General features: G+C 34.2%; 2 protein-coding genes across 3 annotated transcripts in view; both read right to left on the reverse strand.

The window, feature by feature from the left end:
• Positions 1 to 340: 340 nt before the first annotated feature.
• On the reverse strand, positions 341 to 7,471 carry LOC120332916 (LON peptidase N-terminal domain and RING finger protein 1-like). Its single transcript, XM_039400259.2, has 15 exons — positions 7,176 to 7,471; positions 6,734 to 6,836; positions 6,495 to 6,645; positions 6,085 to 6,230; positions 5,752 to 5,870; positions 4,262 to 4,384; positions 3,988 to 4,155; positions 2,782 to 2,854; positions 2,581 to 2,670; positions 2,357 to 2,501; positions 2,073 to 2,255; positions 1,715 to 1,867; positions 1,349 to 1,559; positions 1,110 to 1,214; positions 341 to 877 (listed from the first exon to the last, which is right to left on the reverse strand). Exons 1-15 carry the CDS (start codon positions 7,428 to 7,430, stop codon positions 707 to 709), a joined length of 2,196 nt encoding a protein of 731 aa, XP_039256193.2. The 5' UTR covers positions 7,431 to 7,471; the 3' UTR covers positions 341 to 706.
• A 3,356-nt stretch (positions 7,472 to 10,827) lies between these two features.
• LOC120332174 (uncharacterized) overlaps positions 10,828 to 19,392 on the reverse strand; it is a 45,568-nt gene continuing 37,003 nt past the window's right edge. For both annotated transcript variants that reach the window (XM_039399372.2, XM_078119005.1), the window contains 10 exons: positions 18,722 to 18,825; positions 18,449 to 18,532; positions 17,585 to 17,701; positions 16,984 to 17,073; positions 15,186 to 15,332; positions 13,519 to 13,596; positions 13,128 to 13,214; positions 12,456 to 12,528; positions 11,933 to 12,033; positions 10,828 to 11,565 (listed from right to left, as the gene is read on the reverse strand). In XM_039399372.2, the coding sequence (XP_039255306.2) occupies positions 11,539 to 11,565; positions 11,933 to 12,033; positions 12,456 to 12,528; positions 13,128 to 13,214; positions 13,519 to 13,596; positions 15,186 to 15,332; positions 16,984 to 17,073; positions 17,585 to 17,701; positions 18,449 to 18,532; positions 18,722 to 18,825 (908 nt within the window). In that variant the 3' untranslated portion in view covers positions 10,828 to 11,538. The remainder of the gene's footprint in view (positions 11,566 to 11,932; positions 12,034 to 12,455; positions 12,529 to 13,127; positions 13,215 to 13,518; positions 13,597 to 15,185; positions 15,333 to 16,983; positions 17,074 to 17,584; positions 17,702 to 18,448; positions 18,533 to 18,721; positions 18,826 to 19,392) is intronic.

A 19,392-nucleotide genomic window follows, 5' to 3' on the forward strand; every position in this document is an offset into this window, starting at 1 on the left:
CATTCATTACGTAATAACAGCAAATTAATTAACATAATGACAAAACAATAGCCAACCGGCCAAAATCACTTCGTGTAATCGAATCGAAATACAACATGTGATAAGTCGTGTTATCGGCTTTCCTGTCCCTGGATAAAAATGATAACTTATCCTTATCTTGTCAAACAGCTGGCTCGAGAAGTATTGACAGCTAGTATCTAAATCTCAATACCACTGAGCTATATTTTAATATTGTACAGTAAAATTTTAGGAACAAAACTGGAAACTAACGAACAACACTCCAGAACTATGAAATTGAGTCAATACAACCTAGTTCCTTGCCCACTATAAAACTAAAGCATTACTTGATATATGTATTATTTATTCGCAAGAGAAAGGAAAGAATAATAAATATATATGTGAAATTCAACGTAAAAAACAAAGACACACCCACACAATATGGGAGTTAAAAGCAACAGGCAGTATATAAGATAAAATTAATAAATAAGGAAAATATTTGAAGTGAATACCCTGAACCATGATTACAGAATATTGACAGTAGAAGAACAGTACAGTATGGACAATTTTATCCCAGTTTATTTTGTAATACTGCTGGAAATTGTCTTTCTGTTCAAAATACTGACAAGTTTATAAAACCACTAAGCGCATACAAAGAATACTTTCATTGGACAAATCGAGTCCACGAGAAATTGGAATTGTGTGAATTTTATGATGAAGTACCGCCATGCGACATCTTTTTTTTCAAGCAGGCTAATATTCGGTGAATAAGAATCAAACGTTCTTTCAAAACAGTTTTGTGGAAAATGGTACGTTTCATTTTGTCGTCAATTGGTAGCACAGCCAACACCCACCATAACCAATTCGGTCCGTCTTCAGCCTAAAAAATGAAAAAATACTTATAAGCATTTGTTAGGACAAGTTAGTTTCCTTATAAATTCATACACGCTACGTATTAAATAGATCAGATTTTCTGCAAAGCTCTTCACTTTGCTTGGACATATTTGGAAAAATCTTTTTATCATGCTTCCAAGAGGGTCCTTTAAATTAGATGTGGACACACTTAAAGCACAAAGTTCTACACTGACCATAAATAATAAAAATCTGCTTACCGAAATATTTTCGTCTTTCACTGGAAATTGACCAAAATGCTTTTTTATCAAATCTTTTGTGCCAGGATTAACGTTATCGTACCAATCCTTTGATTTGGCGTAAATCTGTTGAATGGAAATAAATAAATGATGAATTGTGTAAAATCGATATTACTGGTACCTTATGGTATAATGGTAATATCCTAAATTAAATTAAGATTAATTCAGAAAACATTCAGAAAACGCATAGGCAAACTCACCAAATCAAGAAGTTTCTCCAAAACTGATTTGTCTTCTTCCTTTTCAGGTTGTTTGTCTGAAAGATATTCAATTTCAGCTGTGTCGTAACCATCCTTTTTTCCATAACTTTTTACCATAAACCGCCTTACGCCAACACAATCTACGACAGACCTTCCATCGGGAAAGAAAGAAACGTTTCGGATTTTGACAATTGTTCCAAACTTGTAAAATCTGAAAATAATATATTGAGAATATATTCAATTTATGATTATAGCAACATAGCAAATTGGTAAGGTACTTGAATATATACTATTATTAAATACTATATTAAATTATTATTAATTGAAATAAAAAATTATTAAACTTAAATAATGAATAATACTTACGGGTTTTCATCGCAAGGAGTACAAATTCCAAACTGGCGATCATGAAGATCTAACGCTCTTCGTAACAATAAACGATATCTTGGTTCGAAGAAATGGAGTGGACATGGAATTGTGGGATATGCCATTGTACAAACGAATACTGGAGTAGAAGCTCTGTAATAACAAAGAAATTGAATTTAGTATTTATGCCAAAACCCGGAATAAATATGAACAAAATTGGGCGCACCCGTAGTATGTGCACCAAGATGGCGCACAACCTGAACCCTAACCTGGTACACATACTATGTTCAGGTTGTGCGCCATCTTGGTGCACATACTACAGGAGCTCCCAAAATCGTTGTTAGATAACCCAACTTACAATAATTCTTGGACGTCTTCGTTATGTTGTTCTAATCGTTCTACATATTCGTCAGGCAAAATATCTTCAATTACTTGTTTTAGTGAAGTATCAATCGTCGGAGATGAATGAATATTTTTGTCCGTAATATTAAATGAAATCTCACATTTGCATAGAGGACATTTATTGTCATGATCCATTGACCTATGAAAGGAAAAATTGTATAACATTAAATCAAAACTTAAAAATTTTATTTTTTGCGTCGAATGTAGTTTAAAGGATAACAAAAAAGGAAAAATAATTACCTTTCTAGACATTCTCGACAAAATGTATGTCCGCATGGTGTGCATACAGGGTTAAATAACAGGAGCATACATAAACTGCACTCAAAATCAGAACTTTCTATGTTTCCTTTATCGACACACCTTACAAATTGCTTTGTTTCTGTTTCTAAAATATAAGAATGAATCTGTGATAAAGAATATACAAACAAAACCAAGTCTTTCACATAAAGTATAGAAGTCGAAACCTTTTTGCGTTGTTTCCAAATACTTTTCAAGGTTGCTATCACTCAGTAGACTTGATTCAATATCTCTCAATAATGATGTGAGAAGAGAATCTAAATATATATGAATAAATTCAATTTTTTCCATGTTTTTACATTAGTATATTTGAAAAAATAATGCTATTAATTTGTGAATTAGGATGGATATAATTTAGACTGTAATACCTGAGGAGGACGTTCCTTGACTTGAGCTGCTCGAAGAGTTCAAAAGGTCGTTGAAAAATGAGGTAGTTGACGTCTGTAAATAAAAAGAAGGTAAATTATATTGAAAAGAAAAATGGTGTAGTACAGGGGTCACCAATGCATTGCCCGCGGGCACCAAGTCGCCCGCGAAGACCTTATGAGTCGCCCGCCGGTCTGTTCCAAACTAAGCTTAATAACGGCTTTTATAAGTAAGCTACATCAATTATATTTTGTCCTGCTATTTTAGTATAAATCACACTTATATGGGAACTGGAAAGGACAATATATTAATATTGTAACCATCAACCTTATTTTTGTTTGACCTCAGTAATGTGACAGGTCAATCTACACTCTTCCAATTATGACATCACACTGATATTACTTTCCACGAACCCGCACTTTTTCTCGTCCGTTGGTTTGTGGAGCAGCAATAATACATTTATTGATTACAAAGAAAAATGGCAGAGAAGCGATGAAAAACCCATCATTTTCACAATGAAATCATTTTTACCACCATGAAAAAAGCCTGCGTGTGTCTCATTAGTGGGGCGATCGTAGCGACGGCAAAGCGGAGAGATATTTCACATCTTGTCACGCAATCTATCCACTGGTCAGCGCAGTACGGGCAGAAAAAGCTCGAGATTCAAATCATACAGCAATCCTATTTTACGAGACCATCGTTTGGTTCAACCTATCTTTGTGAATTAACTTTAACATAAACTCAGGATAGGATAGGATTTACATATTTATCCCGGGGAGAAGATAGCCGATAAGACGGCTTAACCATATGACAACCACGGCCTCTCGCTCAGTTACCAGTCCATGTCGGGTATGGGATTAGTTAGTTATTTGTTTGCGGATGCATGGACTTGAGGGCAAATGAAGCCGTATCCGGCCAGCGGTTACGTGAACCACCCTACGGCGGCAGGGAGTCCAGCAATCTTTTAGTACATAACTATCCCCGCATGGGATTAGTGTCTCTACTTCACTAAATACCAGTAATTATACCAATAATTGAAGCTTAATCGGGCAACTTTTTTAGAAGTGTACATTGAACTGGTAGCCCGCAGCTTAATCTGTACCCAGAAAGTAGCCCTCGGCCTCGAAAAGGTTGGTGACCCCTGGTGTAGTACATGCGAAAGAAATAAAAAAATTTAAATAAATTATTATTATTTATTATTAACATACTTCTATTTTTTGTCGTTTTGCTGATGGGGGAAGAGTTGTCTCAATATTCGGAAACATTCCGTCTCGTCTATTCAAATTATCGCTGACAGCAGACAGGAACACATCTCTTTGCCTTTTTAATATTATCTTGTGGCTGTCAACTTCTTTCATCAATATGGTCTTTAAAAGCTGAAAAAATTGGAATAGAAACGATTAAAATACAACTACAGATGGATCATTCAATTCCTAAAACTAAATTTTTCACTAGCAAAGAAAGTCTTTTCATATATATTACCTTTTTAACTTGAGCCATACAATTTGTGTTTAATTGATCAATCGCCAGACAAGAGAGGAAGCTCATTAAAGCTTCGCCGTGTTTCTTGGCGGCGAGCAGCACCTCTCCTTTTGTATAATGATCCTGAAAATTAATGAAAAGCTTGATGCAATAATTCATTAAATTCCGCCATTTTGTCTTGTCAAAGAACAACTCCCATATTATATTTTAAAATAATAGTGCTACGAAAATAATACGTTAGTTAGAAAAATTTCATGTTATCATTTATTATCCTACATTACATCAAAATCTAATCTTTAAGATAAAATTTATCAGTCACTTTGATTGAGCGCAACCATTCCAATTCCAATTCTGGCAATAAGCTCAAATTTTTAAAATATTATAAAATCTGTGAATCTATCTCAGGGAAATTTAATGACGATTCGACTTCAAATTAAGTGAAAATAGCAGCGCTCAAGGCAATGTGGAATAGTGACACAAATTTATCTCAGGTTAATTGGTGAATTTATATATATATATATGAAAACTCAGTAAATATACTAACTGAAGTTGATTAATAAAGTATAATAAAACTTTTTTATATATAATATGTCCATATTTTTGAGAATTGGATTTGTGATACTAAGGATAAAACAAATGCCACGATTGCAATTCATGGAATTATGCTCGATGGCTTTGTTATGTAATAGTGAAAAAAAGGCATCGACCTCTTATATAATTTTATAGTTACATAACTGAGGGTTATGTAACAAAATGCCCGTAGGCTAAATAAATAAAATAAACAGCCATATTTGCTATATTTTAAGGTCTACAATATTCGTAGGCCACAATGATAGATAACAATCTTTGCCTATGAATTTATTTGCCGTATTTTTGTAAATAATATAGATATACCAAGTATGGGTATAGAAAAATTTTCAATGGTAAATGGCTCATCTAATGCCCATACATGTTCCAATTCCAATATTTGAAAAAATGGAGATTCTAGAAGATCAGTAACAGACACGTACATATACTCGGAAATTCAGATTTATCTACATTTATGAATTCCTCGTATTTGGTACAAGAAGAAAATTGGCAGTTTTCAGAAATGAAATAAAGAACCTTTTGACCTGATCTTTTTTTACTTTTTGCATTTTTCCATTTATGATATGATTTACAGAACAGCTCATTTTTTACACCTGAATAATTTCAGCACTATTTTTAAATTCAATTTCAAACAAGCTAGGTAATTAAGAACAGATCTTTTCTAGGTTTATTAAATAGCAATGTATAGAATATTGATTTTGACAATTTTATAGCGAATAATAACCACACTATTATCGAATGCTTTTTGCAGCCAGAATAAATTATCTAAATGGCAAAAACATGGATTGCTTTGCCATATAACAAATAATAAATATTTCAATTTTTAGATTAAAATTAAATACATAAACAAAGAAATGCTATTTACAAAAATTAAAAAAAGAATAACTTAGATTTATTCCTACCTCTGGCATGTTTCTTGCGAAGGTTTCTACATTTTTGGCATCTTCATAAGCTCCGTCTATATTTTCAAGATTTAAAAATGCTTTTGCGCGACAAATATTGACGGATCGGCTATGGGGCGCTGTAAAAAAAATAAATTATGATAAAAAATATGCTTACGAGCTAATACAGAAACAGTTTAAATATTCTAAACTTCATATCCTTGATAATAAACCATGATATTATGACAACCAAAACTAAACAATAATATTGAGCGGTTACTAAAATTGTCAAACAAACTATTTTGCGGTATACATTAACTTTTCAAATATTTGGAATTGATTGATTATACTTACTGAATTCCATTGCATCCATATATTTTAAAACTGCACTTTCATATTGTTCATTTGTCATTAATATATCTCCTTCTTCTTTAATAGAACGTCCGACATATTCAGTTGAATGTAGCTTTTGAAGAGTGCTCATTAACAAAATATTGGAACTAAAAGAAAGAAAATATATATTTCAAGCTTGAAAAAAATATGATATGTCATGATAATATATATTTGGGACTAATGCCAATTATGCATAAATCTTTATATAAAGTTTGCAAAATTGATTAGGATGAGATCCTATATTGTAGAGGCCTGAATATGAGGCAACCCAAAATTCAACTTGTATTATTCCTTTACCAGCCTATATCAAATTATTCCCATTAGGTACCATCAAAAGCACAACAATAAATAAACATAAAAGGTATTCTCACCTATATGATTTTAACATGATTTTCTTTTTGCATTCTCTGCATTGCAACATTTTCTTAACACAGTTTTTACAATAAGTATGTCCACAAGGTAACGTTAGCGGTTCATAAATTAATTCCCAACAATGTTTGCATGTGAAAGAATCAACTTTATCTGAGATAAAAATAAGAATAAAATTAGTACAGATGATCATAATTTAAATAAATTTTTTTAATCTAATATAACAAAATTGCATCCTTACTTTTTCCTACGACAAGTTCAAGTGCATGATTAATTCTGTCGACTAGGATATCGACCAACATTTCAACGGTTTCATCTTCAATTTTAGCATTTGTTGAGGCAACCTAAAACAGATCAAAAACAAAAAATTTATACTTAATACTTATGCAATATTCATAAATGATTAATTTTTATAATATCAAAATGAGTAAAAGAGGAAACTGAACTAATTAAACACAACAATATACTAACACAAATCTAAACTTATATCCATGAGTTAAATAATGAATGGGTATTTTACAAAATAATGTGATAATTTATATATCATTTGCTCTTTTATTTCTCAAATATTCTTTATAAAAAATAATGACATTCATCAGTCTGATAGTTGAATAGCATATGTTTAAAGCAAAGTCATCTAAATAACGAAACTATATAATTCGAAAAAAAATCTAATATTCCACCTTCTTTGCCACTCTTCGCAAAACTTCCATAAGTTCAGAAGTTATGACATCATCAAGTTTTAGTGAAGCGTCACATCGAGATATTCCGATAGCATTGCTATCTGTAGCAGATGATGAACTTGTTACTGAACTTGTACTTGCATATGACGATTTAGTAAATCCACGAGCATCTTTTTTTAATATCCTTTTAACTTCATCATCAAAATTTATAAAATTTGTATCCAGTACAGAACGAGCAAATTCTGTGTTAGACATTTTAGTTAAACTAGCTTTAAATTACAAGAAAAAGAAAAATAGGATACAAATTTAGTTTTAACAGTAACAAGTACAGTACCGTAAAAGCAGGTAACTTCGGATGAAATTTTTAATCGTTTTTATCTCGACTACATTGCGTCATATTGTGCTTATGGCAGTTTCTATAGTGAGGACTTATATGTCTAAATCTGTTATCATATTCAATCGCGCAGTTTAATTTATTTTATCATTAAAAAAATCTCGTTTTGGCATAAAATTGACACTCCGTTGTCGAGCGGCTCAAATTGTGACTTCTACTGATGCTAACTTCGTCAAAATAGCGTCATTCAATAGAGGGCGTTATCAATGTATATAATATTAGACTAATCGCGAGATGTCTTATGAGACCCGATAAAAAATTAAAATTTGAATAATTTTTTTTATCACAATAATAGCATCTTACACATTGAACTTGACGTCACCCTAACGTCGCTCACTTCGAGGACGACGTCATGTTGCGTCGCCGTTACAGGTTCGACGCCAGACATTCGGGCACCGACGAGTTGGCGTAGATTTGAAAATAACAACGATATTTTGTTCGATTGATCAATATCGGCAAAATATACGCATCAACAACTTTCTGTGGATCATAAATTCATGGCGTCAAATGCTGGAAATGTAATTCAATTAAATTTATCAAAAATGGCAATTAATGAAAAGCATATCCATTCGATTTGACGATTTCAAATTTCTCCGCCAATATACTTTGGCAATCCCTATGATGTGATGGTGACGTCGTAGTGACGTAATTTTTGGATGGCATAGGCCTAGTCAGGTGAGGGTTATGCTACGCCCACTGGAAGTACTTGTGGTACTAAACTATACTAGACCCCTAACCTGAATTATACACATATAACTATACAAGGCCTATGCTATGTTAGTGCTGTACGGTACTACAGTCAGACAGTGTGGCCTACTGAACCACCATTCTAGTAAATGCCTATGAGTACAAGTATAATACTTTGGGTATCGCATACCATATCCTACTAAACTGTGCCTAATCTCAATATATACCACGAATATAAGCATATATATATGAACCGTACTGGTATGTTACGCAACGATTGACAATCGACGCTCTGCGCACTGACCGACATAGCGGATGCGTCGACGAATGAATGTTACATAAGTTTTGCCGTTCAGACTTACATAACACATTTTCTATACGTTGCCAGATTGTATAACATCATTAAATATAGAATGTAAAAAAAACGTAAATTTTTAAATAAATTCATTAGGAATAATTTTAGAATAAGTTATTACCCAAATGTTATGTTATCCCCAAAAAATGGTAACCGATAAGACGGCGTAATCACAGGGGGGACCACGGTCTTTTGTCCGGTTGCTAGTCTATGCCGACACGGGACTAATTTAGCAATAAAGAAGCATGAATGTAATAGAATAAAATATTTTTATACAAAAATTGATCTAAGAACTAATTCATCAAATACATGAAACGAACGAAAAAAACTAATTAAGTTCATTAGATCTGGCAACGTCGGTTTTTCAGACGTTTTATATTGTAAATATGGGGGGTGACGTCACCATTTTCTTCGTTCATCGACGGGCTGTATTTAAATTTAACATGAAGTACGGGCTCGGATAAAGGAAAGTCAAATGACGGCATTTTGGTATTATATAAGTATAAGTTTATTTATTTTTAGTGCGAACGCGCAAATGAATGATGAAATGATCAACAGTTCTGTTCACAAAAGTTTTTCTTGCTCGTCGACAGTAGGCGATAATAGCCAAGTTGAAATAGACGGTTGATCAGTCAGACCAATTACACTTTTGAGGCAAATAAACATAGAGGTTTATTTCATGTGATCTTCGTGATAAATGTGTACTTTGTTCGCATTGTGATAATATATCCCACTGTTGCAATATTTCACATAGTTTGTAAATCATTTATGACTCTGCTCAGCCCTAAAATATTCATGCTCAGTAAAATAAACATTTGCTCATTGTAACATTTTCTTAGAGGGAACACTTATAGCCAACCATATTTTATTTTGGGGGGCAATCATCACGACTATTACACTTGGGTTCTATTCTTTTGTACCAGAGTTTTTTCGAGTCTTTTTTTCTTCTGAATCGATGCATGTAATTATCTATTATTCATTATTACAGCGGTTCCCAAGGTGAGCGCCTATATTATTTGCCAAGTGCGCCCGGAATTACCTACTTTGAAACGATTCAACAGAGCGTGACGACTGCTGCCAGAACCACTTTTTGAGAAAACGCTGCCAATTTGCTTTGTATTCGTATGTGGTTTGGGCGGTAGATTAACCGAGAGATGCTGTACTAAAGTAGGTTTTTCGTAATATGTCAGTGTTTTAAGGTACACGATATCCGATCCTCTGACGGTACTGCAGTACCGGTACAGATGCACCACTACCAGGTACGGTACCGGTACCGTACTATACCGGTACTCAACCTAACCGACAAATAGACGTGGTAGGCCTACTGTACATGCAACTTAACAAATGTTAGTCAGTATTTAATTTATAATATTAAAAAAATTGTTGAAGCAACATTCACACACAGTGAGCTTTTCGAAGCAGGTACGAATAACAACCGCGCGTAGTCTGAAATGGCGCCGTAAGGCTAGTGTCCCCTCAAAATATGTTGCTGACAGCATCGTTCAAAGGTCATGAAAGTTGGTAATGTGCTCCTGGCGCATACGATACCACTTTTTCACGGTTCGTGGAGTCACAGAATTGTGTCAGTTATCTGGTATCAAATCTAACAGGAATATTTTTGATTTTTGTATGTCGTTTGATCAACAGACATATTGCTAGAGTCAGGCATGAAATGTTATTCGTATGACCTTGCGATTTCTTCAGTAAAATACTCAAAAAACTTTTAATTTAGCTGTGAAAATTGGAAATATTTTAAAAACGATCAATAAGCACTCATTTTCCTGGCGCTGCTTTACTTCCTTTGGGTTTAGCTAACCTGATGTACTTCAAGATCCGGTGGACTTAAGCAATACAAAAAGCATTAACGGTGCAAACCATTATACGAGAGTTCTACATTGTTTTTAACCCTCACAATCCGTACAGACTCATGGTTATCGGCAATGACCAAGACTTTACCCGAAAGAAATCTCCAGATTACTGTTATTTTATACACCAAAAGACTCTTTGACTGGTCTGTAAAAATGTCAGTTCCAGAGGGTCACGGCGAAGTTGGACCATGCCAAGTGGGTGGTGATGAGAAATATTGAAAGAGCACTGATCTACAACACCATGAGTTTGTTGGATGGTGACCAAGATGCCTAAATTCTTGTCTACTTTCTTTCCTACACATGAACTACACAACATTTTCAACAATTACGAGTTAACAGGACGCAGAAAAAAGGACATACACATTTATTGAGATATTTATAGAAATTATTTTGCAACAACAGTACATTTCATTTTAATAGAGAAAGCTGCAACAATCCGAGAATAATAAATTCCCTTTTTAGTCAAAACAAAAAATATCATCCACCAAAATCGCAGACAAGAAACAAAGGGACCCTACATAGGATCCAGTGGGTAACTGAGAATATGTTTTCATTTAAAAAAAGTCAAACAAATCATAAGCGCCATTTTTAGTCAATTGCCTGGTTGAAATTAGCGCCAAAATGGAATTTCATGTGCGGAAAACGTGCAAAATCAGATTATGAAAAGTAGCGCCAAAGGTAACACAGCAAAAAAAAATCAGGAAAACGTTACATGAATTTTCATGATTTCAAAGATGAACTAGTGATAATATAAACATAAACTAGAATAAAACAAACAACACTGACTGAAAAGCATTATTATTCCATATTTCCATCATGGACCATGCCTTATCGCGCATGATTTGGTAGAAATACCAAGTCAGGTTGATGAGAAATATTGTAAAAAGCTAAGCACCGTTGCTTTCATAGAAAAGTACTAATATAATTCTTAATAACAACAATAATATAGTATGTGGATTAATTAATTATTTATGATAACAAATGGAAGACTACATTGTGTGACATCGTGGTTTAGCTAAAAATCATGATGAAAATGAACAATAAAATATTTTAGACTTATTAGCTTGACACGCCTTCTCTTCCAAGCTGAAAAAAATAAAGAGAAAGGTTTATAAATTATACATTTCAAACAGTTTACCGAATAAAATTGAATCTTTTGCCTGGTATGGGATACAGAGATGAGCTGGGGTGCCTTAACTGTATAAAAAAAGAAATTTGAAATATTCAGTCAGTTACCGGTGGTTCTTTGACCAGGTTAGTATGTATAGCCCTAAACTAAGCTCTTACACAGTGAAATTCATTCAAATATAACTTTTGATTAAACTAACTTTTGAGTCAGTAGAGGTCAAACGAGTCTCGCCAGCGAACAAAGTCTATTTTTCTTTCAGGAATTACCCATTACATGAAGTATTTTGTTAATTGAGGTCTTTTCTATATATTAACACAAATTTACCTTCGAGTAACTTCTTCTTTCTGAACTCCTTTTGACAGGTTTTGATGATGGAAGATCTTCAAATGATATAAAATCTGGATGACTTTTGGATTTCACAATATCTAAAAATATATATACATGGTATATATGAGTGAAGATCAAATATATGGACACGAAGGCCAAAACAAAGTAGTAGGGGTATTCTGCCACAGTAGACGAAAAAGTCACAGAAATATTTAGTAAAATTAGTCTTCTTTAGTAAAAAAGTCTTCTAGGTAAAAAAAAAAAAATTTTCAAACACTGGAAAATTTCATTATTCCAGTAATTAAAGAAAAAACGATTTTTTTTAAAACACTAAGAAGAAAAATACCGAAAACAACAACAGAACGATCCACAGCCACATTTCGTGCTTCGTCTAACAAGAACTGAAGCATATGCAAGCCTTTTTTGATAAACGGTGGAAAGTCTAGTAAACTTTATGCTAAATTTCAAAAGCAATCAGCCAATGATGGACCATAATAACTTGTCAATAAAATTTACTAACCGTATCCTTTTCCTGACGGCAGACCAATGCCTCCATCTGCCGTCAGCCTTCTTGAGCGATGGTATTTTCTTCCCTGTATAATACATGATAAATATAAATCAAAATAAGATATTCTTTTCATTTTGAGTTAAACCAGCGTGACAGTTATAACAATTTTTTATTCCAAAATGTATAGAACCAAGTTTGAATCGATTCAAATATAATACGCCTTAACATGTGCAACCCCCGAGGGAATCATTATGTAAGATGATTATTGGATCATTATCTGTAAGGGATCGGTTTACATAACAACAAGAGCTGTTGAGGTCAATCTTTTACCATCTAAATCTGTATACTTGTAACATTTGCAGCATTAGCTCCCTCGAATTGAGTCAATGACTCGTTCCCCCGCAAGTCGATAACTCGAGCCTTCTTGATTTGAGTCGGTGACTAGACCTCCCTCGAGTTGAAGCGATGACTTGAGCCTAAGAGTCGAGTCGATGACTCAACCCCCCTCGAGCTGAGTCGATGACTTGAGTTGGCGATACAAGCCTCCTCGAGTTGAGTCCATGACTCGAGCAACGGGCAAGCTTGAAAACCAAATATTATCTCGTCTTTCTTCTCCCCTCAGAAAAATATAAAATACTATCTACATAGTTCCGAGCGAGTGTGCATGACAATAAAATCTATTACCTGTAGAGCAACTGATGCCTGTTGTTTAAATGATTCCATCTGTTGCTGCAAAACTGCAATCTGTAGTTTTTTCATGCTCAGTTCAACCTAAATTAACATAGAATAATTTCATGGTAAAGGATAATTCCAGTGTTATCATAACAAGGGCAGTTAGAATCGAGAGAAAATTTACAATCGACTCAGACGCTGCGCTGAAAAAATTTCAACTCATTCTAGAAATCCTGATATGATAATAAAAATGAGTCAACTGATTTTTTTTACTTTCGATTGCAATTTGAGATTCAAAATTTCGACTAGACTATGAGGAGTTTGAAAATCCGACTCCGTTGAGTATATTTCCAACTCCGACACCACAGCCACGACAGATTCAATACAATTTGCAATATCGAACCTGTAGTTGATAGACACCGTCATCCGCTCCAGAACCTGAAGAATGTTTTGCGGACTTTTTAACTTCCATTATCTCTTTCTGTAAAATAAAACAGATGATCATAAAAATTGTCAGTGCGATGGATCAGTGTGTTGTATCCAACTTTGGGTTGGTAAAATGGCTGATAATGATCTTGGGTTGAAAACACTATGTCGAAGAAGATTAACACAGGGTGACCCCCCTCGGTGTTTAGAAAGGCCGGGCCGAAAAAGTTAAAGTACAAACATGATGCTAATGAGCGAGCCCTTGTCTGGACAAATATGTAGGAGGCGCTCGTTCAAGCGTCTGGCTCGAGCACTTGTCAGCCTAGCAGAACGGTCACATTGTTATGCCTGGGTTTTAGGCACCGCTGCAGGCGGTCGGCAGGGCTCTTGCTTGTGCGAAAAAAACTCCTGTATGATTGTACCCAAACGTTTCAATAATCTGTAGGGGGCTCTGCACAAATGACCTGGATTCTCATTTTTATTGTTCACCCTATATGTTGGGTAAGTTCAATTCCAAAACTGGGGAGATTTTCTTCCTTCTATAAATAGCAGATACTAATGTATTAGTGGTTACTAGCACGGTGCCTCGTTCAGAGCAAGAGTACAAAATTGTTATCTAAAAACCATTATTTTTTTTCTCATCCTAAGATTTAAAATTATTATTTTTTTTTTTAATGAAGCAAGGTTAATTTCGACAGATAGCGAGCCAGCCCAATTATCAAGGCGTTCCCACTGTACCCTATGAATAATTTTCAAACCAAGTCGTGTTTACTTCGACTTTTAATTGAAGAAAACTTTTTTTCAAACTATGATCCAACTCATCTAATTGACGTTCTGTGTAAAGCCATATAACAGAGCAACCATTATTTTGTTAGTTAGATAACGCCAATTAAAATAAAGTGTGCGCTGAAGATCGTTATATAAAAAAAGGAATTAAAATTAAGAATGTGCTGAGGATGCTTTTATGAAAAAGGCAATTAAAATCAAGAATGTGCTGAAGATCGTTATATAAAAAAGCAACGTTTATCTTAGAAAAGGGCAATTAAAATCAAACATGTGCCAAACATGGTCATATGTATGAAATCTAATGGGAAATATTTCATAATAAATATCTCTGCGGAAAAATAAAACACGGTTTAATACCACAATATAGTGATATGTAACAGACACCCTCTTCTTGATTATGTAAGGAAATGTAGGTTCTGTGACATTATGAAATATAGTTGTGACATAATTACATTGATCGTAATATCTTCACTCACTTAGGATTATATAAGCGTTTGAATATTGATTGAGATAAGAATGTTATTTGACAGCATAAATAAATACTCAATAAATGAAACATGATCAAATGAAAAGATAGTGGGAAGAGTATTACATGAGAATTGTTATTCAGTATAAGAGGTTATGTAATTCACAGATTTCAAAGCTAATGAATGTAAGGTATGTCTAATCAAATTCCGCATTGTACTAAAATGATGTGTGCTATTCGGGATTTTATTCCTGACATTGGAATTTTCTAACGGCGGTATTATAAAAATAATCTAAAGTGGCACTCAATGTTGCAAGAAGCTCAACTTTGGTAGGCCATGAAAATTGAATAATAAACATCAGTTTATTGCTAATATGAAAAAGCGCTCCTACTTGAAAATTTGTGGACAAATGATCGTTTTGTTCTTTCAATACTCTGTTATTTTCTTCAGCTGTATTCAACCTCTCTTCTATATCTCCATTTTCTTTTTCTTTTAAGCCAAATTCGACACATTTTTTTGTATAAAGGTCCGACAATGTCTATGAAACAAGAACAGAAAAAAAAAATTGAGTCATGATAATAAAAAAAGTTTTATTTACATTTTAAGGTGAATAACGTGGTGAATTCGAATCTATAAAAAATTATTATATAATGTTGAGAATGTTATATATTGTATTATTGTTATGAAAGATAAATTCTTATGTAATGAATTTTCAGATTTAAAAGCCCGAATGGAAGATTTTAGTTGAACTGTAAGATGTACCAATAGGATTGGATTTACATGTTTATCCCGGGGAAAGGAAAACCGATAGGACGACTTAATCATATGGCGAACCACGGCCTCTCATCAAGTTATCAGTCCATATCAGGTATGGGTTTAGTTTGCCAGTTATTTTTTTCAGAGGGATGAACTTGATGGCAGATGAAGCCGTAACCAACTATTGATTATGTGAACTCTGCTAAGGTGGCGAGAAGTCCAGCAATCCTATTGCACATAATTATACCCCATGAGTTTCGAACTTGCGAACCCACACAGGGTAATTAGAGGTGCGGTGGTGATCATATTGCTAACACTTAGCACGATGCACCACACCACAGAGCCAATAAAAAATATTTCCCAAAGTTTTTTCAATTAATAGGGCTTTGGTACTCTAGAAGTATGTGCACCAAGATGTCAAATACCGCAACGTCGTATGTGTACCAGGTTAGGGTTAGGCCATACAATATATCAGGTACAAATACTACAGGAGTCACTTGACTAGTCACCGAACTCGTAATAATTGGAATAAAACTATGTCCTAACCCTAACCTGGTACACATTCAACTTTCCTATGTCCGCCGTCTTGGTGCACATACTTCTGGAGCGCCAAGGCTTTAACATATTGCAATTAAATATGAAACTTGTTATGTAGAAAGCAGCGAAAATCATGATTTATGATGAACAAAGTGATTTTTATCCTTTTTTTACTCTAAACAAGGCCCAAGCAAGCATAGCTTAGTTGAACTCGTAGTTGTTATAATGGAGGGACCAAAATATTACTGGTTCAGCATTGTGTACTCAATTTATTACACCGAGAGAGGTGGTGGACGTGGCATTCGAACTCGAGTATTTTAACTTGTGATACCAACATAGTCAAGTCTAATGCTTCAACCCACTGATTTCATTGCATAAGAGATAAACCTGCAGCTTCCACCACCATCAAGTCCATGCATCTGTAACAAATAACTGGCTAACTGATTCAGTGCCCGACATGGACTGGTAACCGGACGAAAGGCTGTGGTTCACCATACGATTAGGCTGTCCTATCGGCTTTCCTCTCCCCCAGAATAAATATGTAAATCCTATCTTAACTTATATGACGCAATTGAATGATGTTTGTGAATATATTAAAAAACAGGGGTGTGCAACCTTTAACACAGGAGGGCCAGGTACAGATATGTGGGTGAAACGGCTGGCCGCACATTTATTTAACAAAGGCTTTCTAGTAGTTGTAAGCACAAAAATTTCGGTTATTGATCCTGGGATATGCTTTGTTGGCTTTGCACAAGCTAGTTTGTAGGGCATTGTAACGTCATAAGCATAGATAATAAACTGGTCTCAGGAGCCACACAACTTTTCCTTGTGTTCCGCATTTGGCCAACGAGCCGCAGGTTGCACACCCTTGTATTAAAATACTGGAATATATTAACCTCAATCTGACGTTTGAGATCATCCGTTTCTTCTTTTGCACTCCTGTCAACTGTGGTTGATTTTAATTTCTCTAATTCTTCTTGATAATGCTAAAAAAAGAAAACAAACAATTTGAGCACAGTACATTCAATCGAGGCGATATCAAACATGAACTATATAAAAATCTATCTTCATTAGATAATAACCTCCGTTTCATATAAGCATTCGCTAGAATATATTTTCTATATTTTGTAGAGAGCGGAGATCCAATAAAATTTATCGAAGGGTTGGCACTGACTTAAAAATAATTCAAATGTACTTTTACTCTAACGGCAACTAAAATTGAACTTAGCAACAAAGAACGTTTTTATGGTCTCGAACATATATTTAGAGGTGGTACTAAATATATACTTGCTTATAACAGTTATTTAGTAACTTGTGCAGACTTCATTTTTAAAAGTCATTCATGACATAATAGTGCTTATTCCATATATTACCCTAATGTGTCAAATACAAAGTATGACATCATAATAAGATGTCACATATTTTCAATTTCTACATTCCCCCACAGTGAGATTCTGCATACACCACTTCTCATGTATGATTCAAATATAAATGTACCTTTTCCATAGAAACGATTGCCATCTTAGTCGAAGTGATTTCATCTTCCATTTCTTGTGCTTTTTCTTCTTCAATAACCTTCAAGTTTTGTTGATATTGCTCAGCCAGCTCATCCAACTTGATAACAGAAGAGTTTAGAAATTAATTACTGGTACAAGTTACAAGAAGTTGTAGACTTCAATGGCCCAATTGCAGGGCTATTCAAACTGGGGGTTGTGCAACAAATTTTAGGGGTCGCAAAGAATACACCAATATCACACAAAGTACTATATATCTATTGCAATTTTTTTTGACTTTTGATACAAAATACAATTATGTTATTTTATTAAACTAGTGCAAACTCAAGTTTTCAATACAATGAATAGCATCAGAGAAACGGTGCGCTTTCACAACCTTGCAGACTTTGATGGTAGGACCTGAGAAGCGGCCCGCTTGTATAACAATGCTGATTTAAAAGGGTTAACAGAAAGTTTAAATATATTGGAAGGGGTCGCAAGCTTAAAAAATGGGGGAGCCCTGCTTTATAAAATAGTTACATCTTGAACTTGGTAGAAAATTTTTTGCTTATTTCCACATTTAAGTTTTTTTTTATCATTACTACATGAACATTGTCTATAATCATGTTCCTATTTAAAATGGCGAAATAAAAAACTAAGCAATGGTTGTAAACAATTGTATTTCATATTTTATTCTCTCAGCCCAAAGTTAGAAGTCGGTTGTCAATGTTCCCGCAGAATCCTGTTTAAGATTTTTGGACTCTGACACCAGCTCCAAGAAAATCGAATGTTGACAACAAAGACTTCGCCGTACCCAAACCTTCTTTAAACAGTCAATAAACGCTCCATCTATCATATGTTAAGGTACCTGCTTTTGATGGTTGTCCTTGATATCCGTGACACTTCTTTCAAACATTTCTTGAAGTTCCGACATTTGTTCGTCGTGTTTTGACTAGACAGTGAAAGGAAAAGGAAAAAAATTTACATGAGAATATCTTCGCGATTGGGGCGTTTGGGTTACCATATGAAGGGAGATTTATACAATTAAGATGATTTTGGGACAAGTTGGACATGAAATTTTTAAGATACTTTTAAATCACCGACACATGTGAAAAAAAATCCTAAAATTTCAAACGTCTACCTCAGACATTGTTCTTTCTCTTTGTTTAGATTCTTCCAATTCATTTTTCATTTTCATCATTTCTTTCAGTTTTTGCGTGATGTTGTTGACAGCTTTTTCTTTATCTGTTAAACAGAGTATTTGGAACAGTTCGCAACAAATCTCAATGAAAACTAAACAAATTGATTCTGTTTGAAAAGCAAGTATGTGAAGCGTTTGGTAATTTTTGTCACAACAACAACAACAATTTGCCAAAATGATTTATTAGCTAATCCATTCATTTATTGAAGTGATTTTGATTATACTAACACCATACTTGATAGGCACTACTTGACTTTTGTAACTACAGTAATATTAGGCATGATGTCTATAGGGCAGCCCAATAACCCTCTCCCATAGACGGCCATATAAATTCATCTCTATTCCGAACAGTAAGTTATAACTGTTTTCGGTACTCTCATAGTATGTGTACCAGGTTAGGGTTATGGCATAATGTTATTCCGATTTTCCTTATTTGTTTCTATTACGAGTTCAGGACTGTCTGTGTTAGCCAAGTGAATATACCTCCTGCCCATAGGTTTCAGTCCTTTTACACAACTTGATGTAGAGTAGGCGAACAAAATTAGTTACCTCCATATTGGTTCATACACATCTGAAGCGCCTTTTTGGAATTACCGGTGAAGTTTTTATTT

Source organism: Styela clava, chromosome 13 (assembly GCF_964204865.1).
Source record: "Styela clava chromosome 13, kaStyClav1.hap1.2, whole genome shotgun sequence".
NCBI lineage: Eukaryota > Metazoa > Chordata > Ascidiacea > Stolidobranchia > Styelidae > Styela > Styela clava.